Source organism: Brassica rapa, chromosome A09 (genome assembly GCF_000309985.2).
Source record: "Brassica rapa cultivar Chiifu-401-42 chromosome A09, CAAS_Brap_v3.01, whole genome shotgun sequence".
NCBI classification, from domain to species: Eukaryota; Viridiplantae; Streptophyta; class Magnoliopsida; order Brassicales; family Brassicaceae; genus Brassica; species Brassica rapa.
In genome coordinates, this window is record NC_024803.2 from 28,983,988 (window position 1) to 29,004,233 (window position 20,246).

Below are 20,246 nucleotides of genomic sequence, written 5' to 3' on the forward strand. Positions count from 1 at the left end.
GTAATCTCCATTCAGCTGATCCATCCAAGTGATCCATCCAAATGATTCATCCACATTTTAAGGGTTGTTTGTTTTTTCATCTAGATGAGTCATTTAAATGAACCATTTGAATGGATTTGTTGTTTGTTTCTTTTTTTTTATTTCCATTCAAATGAGTTTGATAAACAAATTACAAATATACCCTTGTTTAGATTTAATCATATGTTTGATATTAATTTTAACTGTATTAATTAATATTATTTAATCTAAAATATATTTACACTAAAATTACTTTAATATTATCATTTTGACATTTATAAAATTTTATTTCATATAAATTTATAAATTTCATTCCATTTATTTAAAATTCATATATTCATTCATTTATTTAAAATTGCATTAAAATTTATAGCTTCTAATAAAACTCGAATTTGAATAAACTTCTAAACAATTCAAAGTAGAAACACAAAGTACAAACTCAAATTTTATAAAATTGAAATTTAAAAGATGGCTTGCGATCCAAGTAACTCCCACACTCCAAGCAATACGTTTATTCCAAGCAAGAACTCCCACACTCCAAGCAATACGATCAGGTATCAAACCTGCCATATAAAGAGGTTTTGGTCAATCAACAATGGGACACAAAAATTCAAAAAAAATGCATTTTCAGCTTATAAGAAAGCTCAATACTATTCCAGCAACAACAACACTACAAAACCACTAAACAAGAAGAACCCACTAAACCACTAAACAAGAAGAACCTACTAAACATTATAATAAGATTGATGCCAATATCTCATCAATGATCGCTCTATATCATTACAAGGTCCTATTAAGTCATTCCTAAACATTCTAAGCAAGGATACAAACGCATTAATCATAAGTGAACCCACTAAGCTCGCCAAGGGTGAGGTCTACTTCTACCTATTGCCATTAAAAGGATTGGATAGACGCAAACCTGTTTAATGCTAATGTGGAAGTCTAGTTCCTCTTGCCATCTCTAGAGTAATAGAGTCACGTACACTCTCCATCACTCTATCACCTGCTGGTATGTATTGAACATGCTCATCATGTTGTTCATCACCATGTTGTTCATATGATTCCACTCCTTCCCAATGCAAAAAGTCGATATCTTCATGCTGTGAATCCCGAATGAAGTTGTGGAGGGCCATTGTGGCTGTCACAATCTTTATCCATTTCTTCAGCTCATACTTGGGATGTTTTCTGTCCATAATCCTCCATTTAGCTTTCCACACACCAAAAGTCCTCTCAATGATTGATCTCAAACCAGAATGCTTGCGGTTAAACAGTTCCCTAGTGTTTGATGGTGGACCTCCTCTATTAAACTGATCCAAATGGTATCTGGTTCTGCGATGAGGACCTAAGTAACCATCTCTTGTTGGATAACCTGAGTCGACCAAGTAGTACTTTCCAGCTGGTGGGTGAGGAAAAGAAGCTTCTTCAGTAGCACAATATGTCAGCACCTTCGTGTCATGTGCTCTCCCGGGAACTCCAACATAAGCGTATATGAATCGCATGCTGAAATTGCAGATGGCTAACACATTCATGGTTGCTTCAGCTTTTCTACCTCTATATGGCTCAACATTTCCAGATGATAAAATAAAATAAAATATGATAGATCTTTAGATTTGCATTTAAATGATTAACATATTTGGATTCCATCTGTTATATATAGAAAATGATTTAAATATCGACAAAACTATTTCTAGATTTGGAGAATGATTTTAAATATAACACAAATATCTTCTAGAGTGTCTGTCTACAAGATCATTTAAAAAAAATAGTTAGGTTTATTTTATTTTAATATTCTTACTTACCAATAATATTATTATTCTACTTAGCCTTAGCTATTTTTCTTGCTATCATTCCATGATGCATGAGATGAGGAGAATCATTTACAGCACATAAGCATCCTCAGAAATTAAAAAAAAATAACATGATAATGTAAGCTTTTCACAGTTTCAGACTTCAGTAGACTGTAGATATGTTAAAATGAACGAAAGGAAGAGAAGTGGTGCGTTTGCATACGCTGGTGCGGCTTTTTCATTTGTTTATTAACAAAGTTAGTGAAACTCTTATATTTTTCGATCTTCTATCTGTGAATATTCTAAAGCAATCACTTTAGAAATATCTCACAATCTGCCATTCATAGAGATTCAGTAAGATCTACATATTTCATGTACATCTAACCTTTTCGGCATAATATTACTTTAATATACGGACAAAATAAAATAAAGAATGAAAAATAAAATACTCGACTTTTAAGTAATCAAAGATTCAGAAGACAGGAAGGCCACGCTACCAAATTTTGGATTTGCAACAACCATATCACAAAGTACATTTCGAGAATATCAATATTTAGATCTGATCGATGAGATGAAACTAGTAGTGACATTATATGGTTTGGAATTTTGCAAAACGGCTAGGTTCGACTTGTGACGCTGTATAGATTTGCTTACGATGGACTACGATATTTGTACTGTCTACGTCAGAACATAAACAGATTTGCCATTTAAGTTTTTGTCACTAAATATTTTCGTATTGTATAAATTCTTCACAAATTATATGGAAGCTAACCCACTTTTGAATGGGTTATATAAAATAAACACATCATGCATAATCTTTAACAATAAATATTCAGATAAGTATTCAAATATTACTTTACAAGAAATTCCATGAACTAGTGCTCACAAGTAAAACAAGGAAGAAAAAATCATATAACTCATAATCGCCTCGAAATTAAAGTTAAGCTTAAACATCAGAGAGTTGTTATATCTTACGAGTCTCCATGTAGGCAAATAATCATGAAGTAAATAATTAGAAAATCGAACGGAAGAAAGATTACTATTCTCTCAGCTTTTTAGTTTTCTTAATAGATGAGCTATATATATTCTACAGTTTGTTTTTAAATTCGTTGAACTATAATTAGATAGATAGTAAATGTTATTTTTGTTTTGGAAAGGTATAAAATTAATTGTTTTTTTAATATTTGTGTAAAAGACTAAAGGGTCAAAAGATTTGACTAAGTTTATAAAATTAATGATTTCAGAAATTAAAGAACTAACAAAGAGAATGATTTTTACAAATAAATGTCACTAAGAAACCTGCCAAAAAATAAGCTAGTTTATAATTCTGAAAAATATAATAATAACACGACCTAGCAAAGCTTGTATTTTCATAAACAATATGAAATTTTGTCTCCATGGCATCAACTAAAAAATATTTGCAGTTTTTGTAATTTTCTTTGGGTTTTACATACCACAGATATTCAATTAATTTTTGAAACTTTGGATTTAGTTAACAATAAATAAAAAAATTTAGAACCTCATCTATTTTTTCCCAAAAAAATAGTTGATACTAATCTGAAAATTGAATGTGAAATGAAGAAAAAATCTCGGCTCAAATCTTTGGAGGGTAAACGGTATCAAAGACAATCCTAGCGAAAACACGACGCGTCTCGTGAAAGTCCCCAATAGCAAGAGACTTGTAGTTTATCCTGCGGTCTAAACTTGGCACACCTCTCTCTCCATCTCCCTTCCTTCTCACACTTCCAAACATTCTCTGCACTCTCTCCAACAATGGTCTCGACATGAACACCTGAAAAAACAACCCCAATCAGAACATTTCTAGTAGATGCAGCAGCAGCAGCAGTGTGATCACAATGTGTGTTACCATATCAGAGCTTGGTGCTTGCGGGTATTTGCTCATCGCGTTAGCTAAGTAGTCTCGATCATGCATCTTTTTCGCAGCTGATTTTACAGACTCTGCTAAGCTCATGACCTGCTGCGATAGTTTGCTGCCAGCAATGTCTTTGTCTTGAGCGGACAGTTCTTGGAAGTTTGAGTTGTGCTGTTTTGTGTTGCTCTTTGCAATCTCCATGGCTTCGGATAAAGATATGTCGCTGTAGATGGCAAGACAGTAGGAAGCTACTACCGTGGGATCCCGAGGCTGGTCGACCAATGCTTTGTGAAACGCTAAGATCCCAATCCTGAGGTTATTATTATTTCCCATTATTGTTAACTTGGTAAATCCATTTACTAAAAGAGATGTACCAAAGGAGAGGTTTCTAACCAGAGTAGCTCGGCGCATGGTCGATCAGGTGCTACAAGTCGGTCAAGATTTCGAAACATAGACTGCAAGTAAGAGGCTTTAAATCTGTTAGCCCTATGGAGTCTTTTATTCCAGTCTCTAGTGTTAACTAATACTAGAAAGAAGAGCTAAGTACCAGAAGCATGTTGGACCTTCCATCACGTCTTTTGAATCCTTGGGAAACAAAATAAGATGCCTGCGAATAGTTTAACCGATTTAGAATCAATACTCAACTAGATTTTAACCCGCGCTGGGTTTGTTTTCAAAATTAAATATATATTTAAATAAATTTCTACATAATATATATAGTGTATAGATTTGTGAACATTTATCCGAAACCGCGAACTAAACTGTAGCAAACTGAAGAAAAAAAACGAAACCTACATTAAACTGACTTTCATAAATAATCGAGCAAATCCTATATCTTTAGAACCAAAAAACTGAAACCAATCGTGAAACATTGAAATGGTACGAAAAACATTTTATTTTTGAAAATGATTTAACTCCTTTTAGTGAAATACATATGTAGTTTATTGACGAATTAAGATATAAGCATTGTTTTCATATTTGATTCGGACCTGCAATTGGACCAGTAAACTGGTGGCCGTATATAATATGGACCGGCTTATATTCTTCATGCAAATTCTATCATGATTATACCAACTGATATGTTTCCACAAAATCCAGATTTAAGGAAAACCTATTAATTAAAAATCTGATAAAACCGAAAATCATGCCATTAACCCGTGAACCGACACAGGTTGACCCGATAAAAACTTAGAAAATTTTGATAATATTTTTTTAAAAAACCGAAAATCATGCCATTAACTCATGTATTTTATAATAATACGCAAAACTTAAAAAACTATTTGATTTGTCATCTACACGTAAGATTTGTGTAGATGAGAATAGGGCTTACCAATTATGAATGACAAAATCTTCAATAATTTTAATGATAGTGTGAATTCGCAAGCATATTCTCGTTTAAAAATATTGTAAATTATATGATTAACCCATAGAAGGAGTAAAAATAGGTGAATGATATGGTATATAATGTTATTGAATATTGAGTTACTTATTGTTAGAGATAAATAAGGGAATACCAAAAAAATGTTAATCTAATGAAAGGGTCCAACAACCTTTTATAAGTAGATTTTTTCAGAATGTTTCTCTTTTAATAGTATAGATATGCACAACACCACACTGCTACTAGAGAAGATTCTTCACCAAACCTGGATATAGGCCTCGAATATTGAACCGAACCGAACTCTCGCCAAACCGAACCAAAATTTTGGTTAGTTTGGTTATGTTCGACTCGGTAAGTTTCTTAATAAAGTTCGGTTTTTGGTTCAGTTCGGCGATCAGTTACTAAATTAAAAAAAAATGATACCCAAACCATACCAAAAACTCGAACCGAACTAACCAAATTTCTAACTAAACTAACCTAAGTAACCCAATTTAAACGAAATTTCAACAAAATTAAACCAAAATCAAAACTTTGGTAGAATTTTCAAAAACCAAACTAAACGAGTACCGAACCGACTTTACTTCAAGTTTAATTTGATAAGATTTATGTTGAACTGAACCGAAAACTGAACTACCCAAACCAAATAACCCAAACTAACGGAACCCACAGGCCTACCTGGATAGGTAGAAGAATCTCCATGAGACCAAATCTCCATAACAACCTTAAAGAAGCTTCTGCAGACCCATAGGCCAGCATATAATTGATTTCCATCTGAACCCTTGACTGCAGAAGACGAGAGAAGATGTTCAGTCCAAACCTCACAAGAAGAAGGGCGAACAAGAGAAAAGAAAGAGAGATATACAGGGTCAAGTCTCAGCAATGAAGAAGAAAGCTCTTTCACAGAAACAGCAACGTCTTTAGTCAAGCTGAATCCCAACCTCGCTGCAATCCTAATTGCACGTAAAATGCGAGCTGTAAAGTGAACACCGTTACCATTTTTTGAAGCCTTTTGCAAACAAACATACGTCATACTACCACCATTGCATCTAAAAACTGACCTTTATCCTCGATAAATGAAAGCTTTGCTGCAGATACTGTCCTCACCTACAGAATAACTAGACTGGTTAGGGCCGTGTCAATTGGTTTCTATAAGGAATGATTAGCTTGCCTACTTTAGAATTCTTTATATCTTCAACTCCTCCTATATAGTCATACACTACATTCTCCAGTGGATCAAACATCAACCTGAAAGATCCAACATATGAACGTTAATGCATTTTAATCCACAGATAAATGCGAAATACAGATAGTGGTAGTAGTGCTTTACCCATTGACAGTAAAATCACGCTGTAAGCAATTCTTCCAACGGATATAGTCACGCTCATTGCAGCCCACAGGCTTTCTAAAGTTCTTGTTTGGCGCTTTGCCAGTCCTTGCTGAAGTACTAAAACTCGACACCTATTACATTGAACAACCCTACTAAGTTCACAGATTAAAAGAAAGTGTTCTTCATATTTTAAACCCTCAAATGATAAGTAGTTAGGACATAGATTCATGTGAAGGAGTGAAAACATTGAACAAACCTCTATGATGATATCGTCGACATACACATGACAGATGGGAAACCGTCTTCCAACGATTTGGCATCGGGGGAATACTTGCCGTACCTGTACACACACAAGGATGATTCACAAGATCTTAGTCGAAAAGATACAAAAAGGATAACAAAGCTAATGTGTGTAGTTCCAATTAAACCTCCTTGAGTTCGGCAGAAGTGATGACATCAAAATCCTTGGGGATTCTATCTAGTATAAGATCCCGAACACAACCTCCCACTAGGTATACTTGAAACCCTGGAACATCAATTCAGACAAACAAAAAAAAGTAACGATTTTGGCGAGTTCTATGAAGAAACAACACTAGAGCCAATGTTCCACATACATTAACTTAAAACTGTATAAAGCAATCTCAAGAGCTTGAGAGGGTTCACATTAGACTAACAGCTACAAAGACACAAGCTTTCAGACACAACTCAACAGAAAACATGATTAACTTGGTTCTCTTTCAAGCTAAAGCTGATAAGAAGCCTAACTCAAAGGCTGAGAAGAAGTAAAAAGTTACCTTTCTTCCTGAGCTTGTTGAGAACCATGCGTGTAGACTCAGGGATCATGGACCTCTGAATACCAAACTCATTAGCATCTAACTTCTTCCACGGCGTCGTTTTATCCTTACTCTTCCTTCCTCCCTTAATATCCTTACCGCTGCTCTCTTCCTTGCGTGGCTTCACCAGGTTCCTAGGTGCCGCGATTGCTCCTACGCATCCGCAACGCCCAATCTGTAAAAGTTCCCACTAGAGGTTTAGCCAATGAGAATCAAAGAAGGGAAGAGAAGAGAAGGAGACGAAACTGTAGGCGTGCGGAGGGAGAAAGGGAGATCTCTGATGGAGCCATAGCAAGGACGGCAAAAGACTAGAGCTTTCGATGAGATAGCGAATGAACCATACGCCATTGGTTGTAAAAGCTTATTCAAGACATTTGCGCGAGTCGGAGAAGAAGAAGAAGGAAGATGGGAATCAATCTCAGTCAGAGGCAATTGGATCTGAATGAGATGCCTTTGGGAGAGAAGATATGGGCTCAAAATTAAATTAATGGGCCTTTAAAGCCCATCAAAACGTTGAATCAGTTGGTTGACTCCGTTATCTTCTCCATTAAGAAAAATGATTAGGTAATTCATCACATTAAGCACAGAGACTCATTTATAGACATGGATTTGCGTTATTGGCAACAACAGAGACTGTCCTGAATGTGTTGGTTTAGTAGAGTTCATTAATAATCTTTTTCAATGTTCTTCATTCTTAGAGGTTTTAGATTTATCCTACTTTTGTTATTTTCGGATTAGTATATACTACCAATTTTGTTTTGTTTTGAGGAGAAAAAACATGGGAAAGCATAAAACCGAAAAGAAAAAAAAATCAAATCAAATCCAAACTTACTTGTTGATGCACCATCTTGGATATCCAAAAATTTGACATGTCAAATCGATGCCTTGTGCAAATCCCACTACGAGACCCACCCACTATTATATTATTTTTTGTTATCCATTCCCTGAGAGCATCTTTATCCCAAATACTCATTCAAGGGTTCTTAATCTTTTTTTAATATTTTTAGTTGAAAAAGTGAGTTTAAGAGACTTAGTTAAAAGATAGGTATATTTGTGTGGTTTATTGCAAGTTTCTTATTTAAAAGTTCTTAAGAAGTCAAATACAACAATAAAACTTGTATCATTGTATCAGTCGAAACTTGTATTCAACGGCATCGTAGTTGAGAAAGGTACCATCGAGGGGTAAAATTGATTAAAGAGGGAGGAATGGCAAAACATGAAAACTTCATGATCCAAACAAATCTCAAGACCTTTTTCCACTAAAAGTACTGTATCGAATAACAAAAACAACGGAAAAGAGGAAAAATGGCGACAAGAAAAAGAAAGAGTGATTCTTCCCCTAATCTAAGATGCACAACATCATCAAAAACAAGATTAAAGGAATCAACTTTAGAAAGTATTAGCATCAAACAAGAACCTGATTGTTAGCAGGGTTCAGAGTAGAAACAACAGGACCATTGCCTAGCCATTTGCCACCAACGTAGTTTCCAAGGTTGTGAGAGCTTAACCCAATCTCACTCAAAAACTGATGTAGATAGATATTTAGAATAAATATCTTAATTATTTAGTGTTTTATTTATTATTTGGATAATTATCTTTAATATTTTAGGGTTTTATGATTTCTTATATATAGCCGTCTAGGCTTAAGTTTGTATTCAGTTTATGATTTGATTAATAAAAAGTTAAGAGATTTCTCTTTATTCCTTGTTTTCGGCTAGATCATAGGTGATCTCAACGAATTTAAGAAGACATTGATCTTAGGCATTCTTAGACTAAATAAGATCTTTGTGATTATCCTAGTTTTCCGGGTATTCTAAGAATCAACGGACCTATAGTTCTATCTTATAAGGCTTCCGCTACATCAGTTGGTATCAGAGCTGCGTCTCTTTGGTTTTTCAATCGAAGAACGATTCTGGATGTCATGGTGAGTATAAGCATCTATTCTATCCTGGACGAAAGTCCTTTTGTTGTGAGAGAAGAGAACCATGAGATCTATCGAGAGATCTATGGTGATCCAATCTATGATATATATGAAGACGATGTCCTTCATATTGACTTTATTTTCAAAGAGGGTTCCATTGAAATTTCGCGTGCAAAGTTAGGACAAAATCGTATTGGTGAAGATTTTCTGCAGATTCTTAATTATCTGTCAGGTGCAAATTTTGTGCGAAAACGGATTTGTGAAGATTCAAGTTACAAACAGATCAGTGCAAAAATCGTGCAAAACATGCTATTGAAGATTCGAGGAAGAGTTTTTCTTGGAAAACGTTTTGAATTCGAAGACTACGATCAAGATTCGAGGACGAATCTTTTCCAACCCGGAGAGAATGATGTAGATAGATATTTAAAATAAATATCTTAATTATTTAGTGTTTTATTTATTATTTGGATAATTATCTTTAATATTTTAGGGTTTTATGATTTCTTATATATAGCCGTCTAGGCTTAAGTTTGTATTCAGTTTATGATTTGATTAATAAAAAGTTAAGAGATTTCTCTTTATTCCTTGTTTTCGGCTAGATCATAGGTGATCTCAACGAATTTAAGAAGACATTGATCTTAGGCATTCTTAGACTAAATAAAATCTTTGTGATTATCCTAGTTTTCCGGGTATTCTAAGAATCAACGGACCTATAGTTCTATCTTATAAGGCTTCCGCTACATCAAAAACTCATACTCTTTGCTCGCAGAACCCATCTCTGCAATTTCAAAGTAACAGAAACATCCACACAAAATGATTAAACAGAGTAAATGGATCAAAATTAAGCATATCAAACACTGGTTAAAGAATCAAGGAAATCCACAGCTCCAAAAGGCGAAAAGGAACAGAGGAGAATCAATCACCTCTGTTATTATTATCATTGGTATCGAAGAACAGAGTTTTCTGATTACCTTTGTGATGACGGAGTCTTATAGGAGGAGTGAGTGAGAAAGAGAGAGGTGTAAGAAAAGTTGTAACAACGATTGGACCAAAAACGAAAGCTGAGCTGTTGTGTCAATCCCCCTTTTGGGATATTCACTCGGATCATATGTTTATCGCAAAGAGAAAGACAAGTCTACATGTTTAGACGGAGGGTTCACCAAACCAGTCTCTTGATCCTTCTCCATTTCTTCACTCTAAACAATCACCAAATCACCTAACGAGAAGCTACTAAACCAATTAAGAAGAGCACAATCATAAACCTTTCGATTGGGCTCAGCCAATTGAGGATTCAAACAAAAACCAAAAAAATTCAGAGCTTTACCTTTCGCTTATTTTATTGCTTCGTCGAGGACAGGAACCGCCGATTAGATTCGACTAAGCAGCACCTTATGATTTTGTCGTCGGAGAGGAGGCCACCGCCGCTCTGCTTCGTAGTCGAGGAGATCACCTACGATTGTCTCCACTCCGTCGAGAAAAAATCTCGAGTTTTTGTCGTCAAAGAAAAATGAATTTTTTCTCCCTTCGTATTCTCCTCCCAAAACGATATCAACTTGACGCGTGTCCACAAGATACGTATGTTCTTGTGCTTGATTAAGCGACGTCCCTTAAGCGCATCTCCATCCCTATTCCATTTTTTCCTCTAAAATGGGGTAAAAGTGAATATGAAGTAAAGAATGCTCCAACCCAACTCCATATCTCATCCCATAATAAAATTTACTCTATAAATAGAGTAATCTCTTTTTTGTTTGTTCATCACTCCATTATGGAGTGGAAAATGGAATAGGGTTGGAGCAATTTTACTTCATTTTCACTTTTACTCCATTTTGAAGGAAAAAATGGAGTTTTACATTGGAGATGCTCTAAGGTAATTTCCATTTTTCATTTATCTTTTATCCTAGTCAGCAACTAAGAGACGCTTAAAAGATGCCGATAATCATGCTCTAGGCACTTGGATTAATGATATTTTTAGAACGGAGTTTTAAAAATCAAGTGGATGTTGAATCATTTTACTCTAAGTCAAGGCTAGAATTATATGAATAAATCTGTAAAATATTTTTTAGTTTAGCGATTTAACTAATGGTTTATTGATGTTTTTACACCGGGATAAAGATTCAAACATTAGAAAATGCAAAATTATCTATCTAAATCAGATTTAGGGGGTTAGTGGGAAGCTTATTCACACTGATTTCAAAAATCAATAGAATTTTAATTCTGTAAAGATTTTTATTGATTCTAAGAATATGTCTTCTCATATTTGTAGAATCCATATATTCTTTTGGCTTGATTGGTGATGATTTATTGGGATTTATGTTAACTTTTTCTACTAATATTTATCTAATTTCCATATAATATATGCAAATATGGTATGTTGAATTCTATATAATGAAAAAGAACGTTCATAATTGTTCTTTGCTTCTTGTCTATCGTAGAGAGCTGTCAAGGTAATACAAGTTTTTGGTTCTCCCTTTTTCTATCTCTCTTTTTAAGATCCATTTCTCTGTTTTTCATATATATAAGTTGTATAAAATGGTTTGCTTGTTATTTGTATTGCTTTCAAGTTACGTTTGGTTTCAGTATTTTATTTGTTTAGACTAGAAGCATAAGATTTGATGTTTACTGTTTGTTTGTGATAAATATTTTTATGTGTATGTTTTTACTAATAATGATTAACTCCACATAGAGAAAAAAAATGTTGAGAGAAAAAACGGTTATTGGCGATTTACGAGCGATCAAAAAACGGTTGCAGATTTGGTGTTTTCTCACCACGATCTTCGTGGATGATGAATTTTAATTTGATGGTAATGTGGGAATTGATCCTGTCTTTTCGGCCACGTTCCCCTGTTTCTCCATATCGGTTGGAGTCCGATGTGATGGCTTAACCTCTACGCAAACAAGATACTATAAAAGAAGTTTTCAAACAAGAGTTTGGATATACTTCCTCATATCTTTCATTGCAAAAATCTTGTTATTCCCCTTAAGAATCTACGATACTCTAAACAAAATGACAGACAATATTAGGCGTGCTATGCAAGATATTGATCTTGGTAGTGAAGTGGCGCCATTTGTTCTTCCTCATGCGGTGGTTCAACAAGCAGCGGAAGAAAACCGTTTCATTCTTGTGGGACGCCCTACCATGCCGAGACGTCAAAACATTCGTGCCATCATCGCAGCAATGCCAAGAAGTTGGGGACTAGAAGAACTTGTTCGTGGGCGAACAATGGAGGGAAGATGTTTCCAATTTGTATTCCCATCGGAGGAAGCAATGGAGACAGTCATTAGACGCGGACCTTGGGCCTATGCTGACAGAATGATCACTCTTCAGCAGTGGTCTCCCCTGATGGATATGAATCTCTTGAACAAGATCCCTTTCTGGATTCAAGTCAGGGGCATACCCTTCCAATTTATGAACCGTGAAGTCATCATTCACATTGCAAGGGCCCTTGGTGAATACATCCAAATTGACTATAATGAAGAAGTGGGGGGAAGAATGGAGTTTGTGCGCATCCGGTTGAACTGGAACATCAACAGCCCTCTGCACTTCCAGCGTAACTTCCAATTCACTCCTGGAATCAACACCTTACTCAAACTACACTACAAAAGACTTCGTGGTTTCTGTGAGACATGTGGTATGATGACTCACGACTCTGGCCGGTGCTTGATCCAAAACGGAGGCCCAGAAGAGGATCCTGATGAAGATAATGATGATGACAACAACCAAGAACAAGATGATCAACCCCACCATGATATGGGAGTTTACATTGAGGAGATCAATGATGAAGGTGCAAACATGGGCGCTCAGGATGACAATCCAGAAGAGCCAGTGATGCAGGAAGCAGAGATGCCTGAACAGCAAGTAGAAGAAACGGTTGAGAAGGAAGATGAATTCTGGTCTGGTGAATCTATGGGTACTATGTACTCTGGTGATTTGAACATGGAAGAGATGTATGCAAGCAAACCATTTGTTCCAAGGCATGATGGTAGTCAAGCTCTCAAACGCAAAATCTGGATGAGTGAAACTACAGACAACAAAATGAAGTTTTCTGAAGAGATAAGAGGGGAACAGAGCAATCAGGATGGCGATAAGAGAAAGAAGAAGATTGTACCAGAGGAGATGAAAGGGGCTGGAACGAGTGAAGGTCCATCCAACATGTGGAGAGGCGCGGTGGGCCTGGAACCACCATTGCCTCCATGAGAGTAGCCGCTTGGAACTGTCGAGGGATAGGTAAAGACTCGACGGTTCGACGCCTAAAAGAGATACATCACAAGTATCTCTTGGACATCATCTGCCTGTCAGAAACAAAGCAACAAGACAACTACATCAGAGACTTAAGCTGCGATCTCGAATTCCCTAACTATGTATCTGTTCCTCCTATAGGCTTAAGTGGTGGTCTATCCATCTTTTGGAAGCAAGAAGTAGATGTAACAGTGTTGTATCAGTCTGCTCATCTTATTGATTGTAAAGTTATCTTTAATGGAATCAGTTTCTACTTGTCTTTTGTCTATGGATACCCTGAACGTCAACACAGACACCTGTTATGGGAAAGACTGGAACGCATAGCAGTAAACAGACAAGGACGTTGGTTTATAACGGGTGATTTCAACGAAATTCTAAATCACAATGAGAAGGTAGGAGGCAATGCGCGATCAGACATCAGTTTCAACGAATTCAGACAAATGATTCGGGTTTGTAACTTCACTGACCTTAAACCAGTAGGCAACAGATTTTCTTGGACGGGGAAGAGAGGAATTCACAACGTGTCCTGCTGTCTGGATCGAGCTATGGGAAATATGGACTGGCACCAACAATTTCCTTCTGCAGAAACACATTTTCTCGAACTGGGTGAATCAGATCATAGACCATTGATTTCTTTTTTTGATGGTCATAGCGAAGACCGGAGGCACAAATTTATGTATGATGACAGACTTCGCCAACAAGAAGGTTTCAAACAATCAGTTACAACTCAGTGGAAACAATATGATAGAAATGGGAACATCAGCCTTGCCCATAAACTTCAGAAGAGTAGATCTCATATATCCAGATGGAAGCGCATGCATTGCTTTAATGCTAAAGAGAGGATATCTACTCTACGTCATCAATTAGACATAGCTTGCACGGATGGACATCCTGTTCCTGTGAAAAAACAACTCCATACAGAGCTACAACAAGCCTACTATGATGAAGAAAACTACTGGAAAAGAAAAAGTAGAAACCCATGGCTTCGAGCAGGAGACCGCAATACGAAGTTCTTTCATTCTGTCACAAAATCAAGGAGAATCAGAAACAGAATAAGTGTTCTTACGGATACAAACGGAAACACTATCCACGGTGACAGAGAGATTGCCCACACTGCTGAAGAATTTTTTAAAGCTCAATTCAGTTCCCAACAGATGACACCCATGGATTTTGAGGACGCTTTCCATGGCTTTACTGCTAGTGTTACTCCAGAGATTAATGCAGATCTCACAAGACCAGTTACTATAGAAGAGATCAAGGAAGCTACCTATGCCATTGGTGCTCATAAGGCTCCTGGGCCTGATGGTTTTACTGGCGCTTTTTATCATACCTTTTGGGAAGATATTGGACCGAGCATTGTAGAAGACGTTATGCAATTCTTTGAAGGCGAGTTCCTTGATCAAAACCACAACCACACCAATATTTGCCTCATCCCAAAAGTGAGACCAGCTACCAAGATGACTGAGTTCAGACCTATTGCTCTATGCAATGTGAGTTATAAAATCATCTCAAAGATTTTGGTTAAGCGTCTCAAAGCCCACCTCCCTGGGATTATTTCTGAGAACCAAACTGCATTCACGCCAGGACGTATCATCTCAGACAACGTCATCATAGCACACGAGGCTTACCATGCGCTTAAGGTCAGTAAGAGACAATCAAAATCTTATATGGCCTTAAAGACTGATATCACAAAGGCATATGACCGCTTAGAATGGAATTTTTTGGAGGAAACCATGAGGCGAATGGGGTTCTGTGAAAAATGGATAAACCTCATCATGATCTGTGTGAAGACTGTCTCCTTTTCAGTTTTGATCAATGGGTCACCAAGAGGCTACATTCAACCAGGTAGAGGGATTCGGCAGGGAGACCCTCTATCGCCATACCTATTCATCCTATGTGCAAATGTTCTCTCTCACTTGATGACTAAAGCGGCAGCTGATAGGAAAATACAAGGTATGAAGATAAGCACTCAAAGCACCGCAGTCAACCATCTACTATTTGCTGATGACTCCTTATTCTTCACCCTAGCCAATCCGAAAAATGGACGTGCCATCAAAAGGATACTGAGTCAGTATGAAAGAATATCTGGACAAGCTGTTAATCTAAGCAAGTCTTCTATTACTTTTGGAAGTCGAGTCAAGGATCAGGTTAAGACACAAATGAGAAATATACTCGGAATACACAATGAGGGAGGAGGCGGTAAATATCTGGGCATTCCTGAACAGTTTGGAAGAAAGAAGACAGAGAACCTAGAGTATGTAGTAGCGACTGTTAAAGCAAAGACTAATGGTTGGCATCATCGTTTCTTATCCTCAGGAGGCAAAGACGTCCTCACAAAATCTATAGCTTCAGCAACGCCAGTATATCCGATGAATGTCTTCAAAATGCCAAAGAAGGTTTGTGATGATATTAATAACACTCTGGCTCAGTTCTGGTGGGGTAAAAGTGATGGTTCAAAAGGAATGCACTGGTTTGCCTGGCAAAGAATGAGTCTACCAAAAAAAGAAGGAGGAATGGGATTCCGTGATTTCGAAAAATTCAATGATGCATTACTTGCGAAACAAGTCTGGAGAATACTTATCAAACCTAATAGCTTGATGGCACGAGTTCTCAAAGGGAAGTACTTCCCTAATTCCAACATCCTCAAAGCAGGCACAAAGAAGCAAAGTTCCTATATATGGAATTCTTTATTGCACGGTCAAGCCTTACTCAAAAGAGGTTTGCGTTTTATCATTGGCAATGGTGAATCTGTATCTCTATGGGCAGATCCATGGCTTCCTACTTCGCCACCACGATCCCCTATACCTAAAGATCAGAGTAACCCAATGACTAAGGTCTCAGAGCTCATGAAGCAAAACCAAACGGGATGGAATGAGGAGCTCATAAGACATACAATAGTTGAAGCTGATGCAGAAGAAATCTTATCGATGAAACTATGCGCCTATGCGGATACAGACCCTCTAGTCTGGCATTATAATAAGTCGGGGGAATACTCAGTCAAGTCGGGTTACTGGTTGGCTACACATGATCCTCAAGATCTACCAATAGAACCACCTCCGGGAAGTATCATTCTTAAAAATATGATATGGAAGCTGCCAACGGCCCCAAAACTTCAACATTTCCTATGGAAAATGGTTACAAGCTCCTTACCATTGGGGAGTAACTTACAACGTCGACACGTGACTACCTCAGTCAAATGTCCCCATTGTCAACAAGAAGAAACAACTGAACATTTGTTTTTTGAATGTTTCTATGCACAACGCATCTGGAGGGCATCAGGTTTGCCACACAACATCTTCTATCAGGCACAATCTACATTAGAAGATAAGCTCATGGCACTTCTACAAAAAATCCCAAATCTCCCGGACCATCTCCGACATCTTCCTTGGTGGATTCTTTGGAGAATATGGAAATGCAGAAACAAGATGATCTTCCAACAAACATCAATACACTGGCGTACAACCTTGCAATCAGCCTATTTTGATACAAAAGAATGGTTGGAAGCCTACCAATCTGTAGATAAGGATGAGGATAGACAAGGGCTGAGAAGAGATATGGAACACCAACGGAACAAATGGACTAAACCGCCAACCGGGTTTGTGAAATGCAACTACGATGGAGCCTTTAACAACATTCAAAGAGAGACAAAAGCGGGATGGATAATTAGGGATGATATGGGAAGATTCAAAGGAGCGGCTCATGCCTCAAATCAACAACCAACAACAGCCTTGGAAGGAGAACTACAAGCCTTACTACTTGCAATGATGAATTGCTGGAGCAAAGGATACAAACATGTTATATTTGAAGGAGATAACATTAATGTTATGAAACTGGCCAATGGAGAGTCTACAAACATAGATGTGACGAACTGGATTCGCGATATCTGGAGATGGCCAGCAAAGTTTGAGGAGATCAAGTTCTGTTGGACAAACAGAAATTCTAATCTTTGTGCAGACATACTTGCAAAACAAGTTATACCATACCGATTATCCTATCATTATTACAGCTATGTTCCCGAATCTATAAGGGATCCTATGTCAAACGATTACTTTGATCATTAATAAAATTATATTCTGTGAAAAAAAAAAAAAAAATGATTAACTCCACATAAGATTGCAATGGGTGATAAAGAAAAAAATCAGTATAGCCTATGGAATTCAGAGGAAACCAAGGTTTTGATAGAATTACTTGTGGAGGGGATTCAACGTGGATGGCGGGACAGTAACGGTATAATGAACAAAGCAACGGTGGAACATAAAATACTACCAGTCTTGAATGAAAGACTTGGATGCCAAAAAACCCACAAGCATTACCAAAGCAGAATCAAGTTCTTGAAGGGTCAATATCAATGTTATGTTGATCTTTTAAACAACAGTTCAGGCTTTGGATGGGATCCTATCATGAAAAGATTTGTGGCTTCTAACGAAGTATGGAATGACTATTTAAAGGTATGTCTTTATTTTGCATCATTTTTATTAGATATGTTCCTGAATTGCAAAGTTTTTGTTAGATAAAATTCAGTTTATGAGTTAAATAATATATATGCACATGATATAGTTTACGTGAACAAGGATCACTTACTGCTATAGGTTTACGTAAGTTCTTAAAGTACTGTATTTTTAAAAATTATTTTTATTGTATTTTAAGTATAATTTTTTTTTGTAGGGTCATCCTAATCACAAGTTCTTACGCTATGACTCTAGTGAACAGTTTGATGATTTGAAAATCATATTTGATTGTGCAACTGCTAATGGTAGTTCTTCAATTGGCTTGGGTGATACCACGGATGCTCGCGTCTTCACGGTTGGTGACAGTCAAGCACAAGAAAACTTGAATTTTGAGGACATCAGTGATGATGTTTATGTTCAGCAACCATCCCCAGAAAATGTTGTTAAAAGGCGTGTGGAAAAACTTGTCTCGAGAAAACGATCTCGAACCGACGCATCTAGCAGTTCAGTTGAGATAAACACTGATCAAAGTGATGCTATGGTAATGATGACCAGTAAGATCCTCACTTTCATACAGCAGAGAGAAGAAAGACAACAAAAAGAAGTTGAGAAAAGAGAAGCTGAAAAGAAGAAAAATAGTGTTTGGGATGCTATGAAAGAGGTTCCTAATTTGGATGATCGTATCAAATTTAAAGCGGTGACCCTTATCTACTCCTTAGGAATGAAAGATGTCTTCACTGATATGTCCATAGAAGAACGCTATGGTTGGATCCAAAGCAATGTCAACTACGATTGATCTCTGTTTTATTATCTCTGTTTTAGACTGTTTTGTTATTTCTTTACAATCATTCTAGACTGCTTTTTTATTATTTATAGATACTAAACTGGTTTTCGTTTAATATATATGATGGGTTTTTAAATATTTTTTGTTGCTTTTAGCAATACAAAATGTCATGCTGTTGTTATAGCACGTAGCTTATTTTATTGTTGTGTCGGTAACCCACATCCCCCTAAGTAACTTTATTGTTAGTGTCTTGCTTATTTTATTAGTAGTTTTGTAAATATAAAATTTAACTAAGTTACGCTCAGTTTTTTTGTTCAATTATTTCTTTGAAAATCACTATTTTCATCTTTATAGGACTGTATTGGAGCTATTGATGGTACACATATTTTTGCAATGATACCAACTTCTGATGTTCCAAGCTATCGTAATCGCAAAGGATTTATATCACAAAATGTCCTTGCTGCTTGCAACTTTGATTTGGAGTTCATGTATGTTCTTAGTGGATGGGAAGGATCAGCTCATGATTCAAAAATTTTAAGTAATGCTTTGACAAGACATGGTAGCAGATTAATCGTTCCAGAAGGTATGTACTTAAGTTGTAGTACACAATTTATATATGTACAGAATTTTAATTTATTTACAAATTGAATATCAGGAAAATTTTATCTGGTAGACTGTGGATTTGCAAATCGTCAAAAGTTTTTAGCTCCATTCAGACGTACTCGCTATCATTTACAAGAATTTAAAGGTGAAGGCCGTGATCCTAAAAACCAAAACGAGTTGTTCAATTTGCGGCATGCATCTTTGAGAAACGTGATTGAGCGAATCTTCGGTATTTTCAAATCTCGTTTTTTGATTTTTAAGTCGGCGCCTCCTTTTCCTTTTACAACACAAGCAGAATTGGTTTTAGCTTGTGCTGGATTACATAACTTTCTACGGAAGCATTGTCGGTCTGATGCTTTTCCAGAGGAAGTGATCACTCCAAACAATGACCAAGCAAACTTTGAAGAAGTTATACATGTGGGTGCTCTCGAATCTCAACAAAGAGAATATGCTAACAACTGGAGAGACTCAATAGCTTTAAGTATGTGGAATGACGCTGTAGAAGCTGGAAGTCAGCGTTAATGGTTACTTCTACGTTTCTCAATGATTTATAACTTATTTTTTCATTTGTGATGGTGTTATTTTCTGGATTTATCATTTTAGAGAAACAAGTCACATTAAAATGATATGATTGAGTTATAAATAAAACGTGGTTGAGGTTTGTTGGTATGATTGTTTATTCATGCCACGTTTTGGTCATTGAGAAACATGATTGTTATTCAATAGGAAAAACAAAACGTGGTGGTGCCTCACATATAAACAATCACGTATGATAAAAGAGATATTGATTTTGTCATCTCAACTTTAAGAATACATGAGTTAACTATAGTATTTTGAAAGTTATGAGTAATGAGTTAAAATGTAATGAATCTTTGTTCCAATAACACCATAATTTAATAGAATTAACAAATCAGAAAATACTCAACTTTTTGAATAACAAAAGATTTATATGGAATTATAAAATCACCAAAGCAATAACACAAGACTTTTTAGGAATCTAAGAATCATGTTACCAATAACAATAGAATCTTTAAATT

At 36.3% G+C, this 20,246-nt stretch overlaps 5 protein-coding genes across 6 annotated transcripts; 3 read left to right on the top strand and 2 right to left on the bottom strand.

The window, feature by feature from the left end:
• Positions 1-196: 196 nt before the first annotated feature.
• On the bottom strand, positions 197-2,960 carry LOC117128070. The gene is made up of 2 exons (XM_033279579.1): positions 938-2,960; positions 197-581 (listed from the first exon to the last, which is right to left on the bottom strand). Exon 1 carries the CDS (start codon positions 1,545-1,547, stop codon positions 948-950), a length of 600 nt encoding a protein of 199 aa, XP_033135470.1. The 5' UTR covers positions 1,548-2,960; the 3' UTR covers positions 197-581; positions 938-947.
• Positions 2,961-3,208: 248 nt separating this feature from the next.
• On the bottom strand, positions 3,209-7,691 carry LOC103838989 (poly(A) polymerase I). Its single transcript, XM_009115456.3, has 13 exons — positions 7,463-7,691; positions 7,178-7,391; positions 6,812-6,909; positions 6,640-6,723; positions 6,384-6,514; positions 6,229-6,301; positions 6,115-6,160; positions 5,919-6,028; positions 5,732-5,839; positions 4,226-4,285; positions 4,072-4,133; positions 3,673-3,988; positions 3,209-3,597 (listed from the first exon to the last, which is right to left on the bottom strand). The coding sequence occupies exons 1-13, from the start codon at positions 7,562-7,564 to the stop codon at positions 3,400-3,402; spliced, it is 1,602 nt and encodes a 533-aa protein (XP_009113704.1). The 5' UTR covers positions 7,565-7,691; the 3' UTR covers positions 3,209-3,399.
• Positions 7,692-7,931: 240 nt separating this feature from the next.
• Positions 7,932-19,878, top strand: LOC103838991 (uncharacterized protein At2g29880-like). 2 transcript variants are annotated; one of them, XM_018655173.2, is made up of 3 exons: positions 7,932-11,816; positions 17,482-17,822; positions 18,040-19,878. In XM_018655173.2, the coding sequence occupies exons 2-3, from the start codon at positions 17,493-17,495 to the stop codon at positions 18,616-18,618; spliced, it is 909 nt and encodes a 302-aa protein (XP_018510689.2). In that variant the 5' UTR covers positions 7,932-11,816; positions 17,482-17,492; the 3' UTR covers positions 18,619-19,878. The 2 variants fall into 2 exon arrangements, with proteins under 2 accessions (XP_018510689.2, XP_009113706.2); XM_009115458.3 differs by lacking the exon at positions 7,932-11,816 and having other exon boundaries at positions 17,285-17,822.
• LOC103839100 lies at positions 11,932-13,364 on the top strand (the record flags this gene model as incomplete). Its single annotated transcript, XM_033278470.1, has 1 exon — positions 11,932-13,364. A coding segment is annotated over one exon (1,401 nt), but the record flags the coding sequence as incomplete, so codon positions are not given.
• LOC103838990 (putative nuclease HARBI1) lies at positions 18,949-20,111 on the top strand. Its single transcript, XM_009115457.3, has 2 exons — positions 18,949-19,189; positions 19,262-20,111. Exons 1-2 carry the CDS (start codon positions 19,000-19,002, stop codon positions 19,729-19,731), a joined length of 660 nt encoding a protein of 219 aa, XP_009113705.2. The 5' UTR covers positions 18,949-18,999; the 3' UTR covers positions 19,732-20,111.
• Positions 20,112-20,246: the final 135 nt, after the last annotated feature.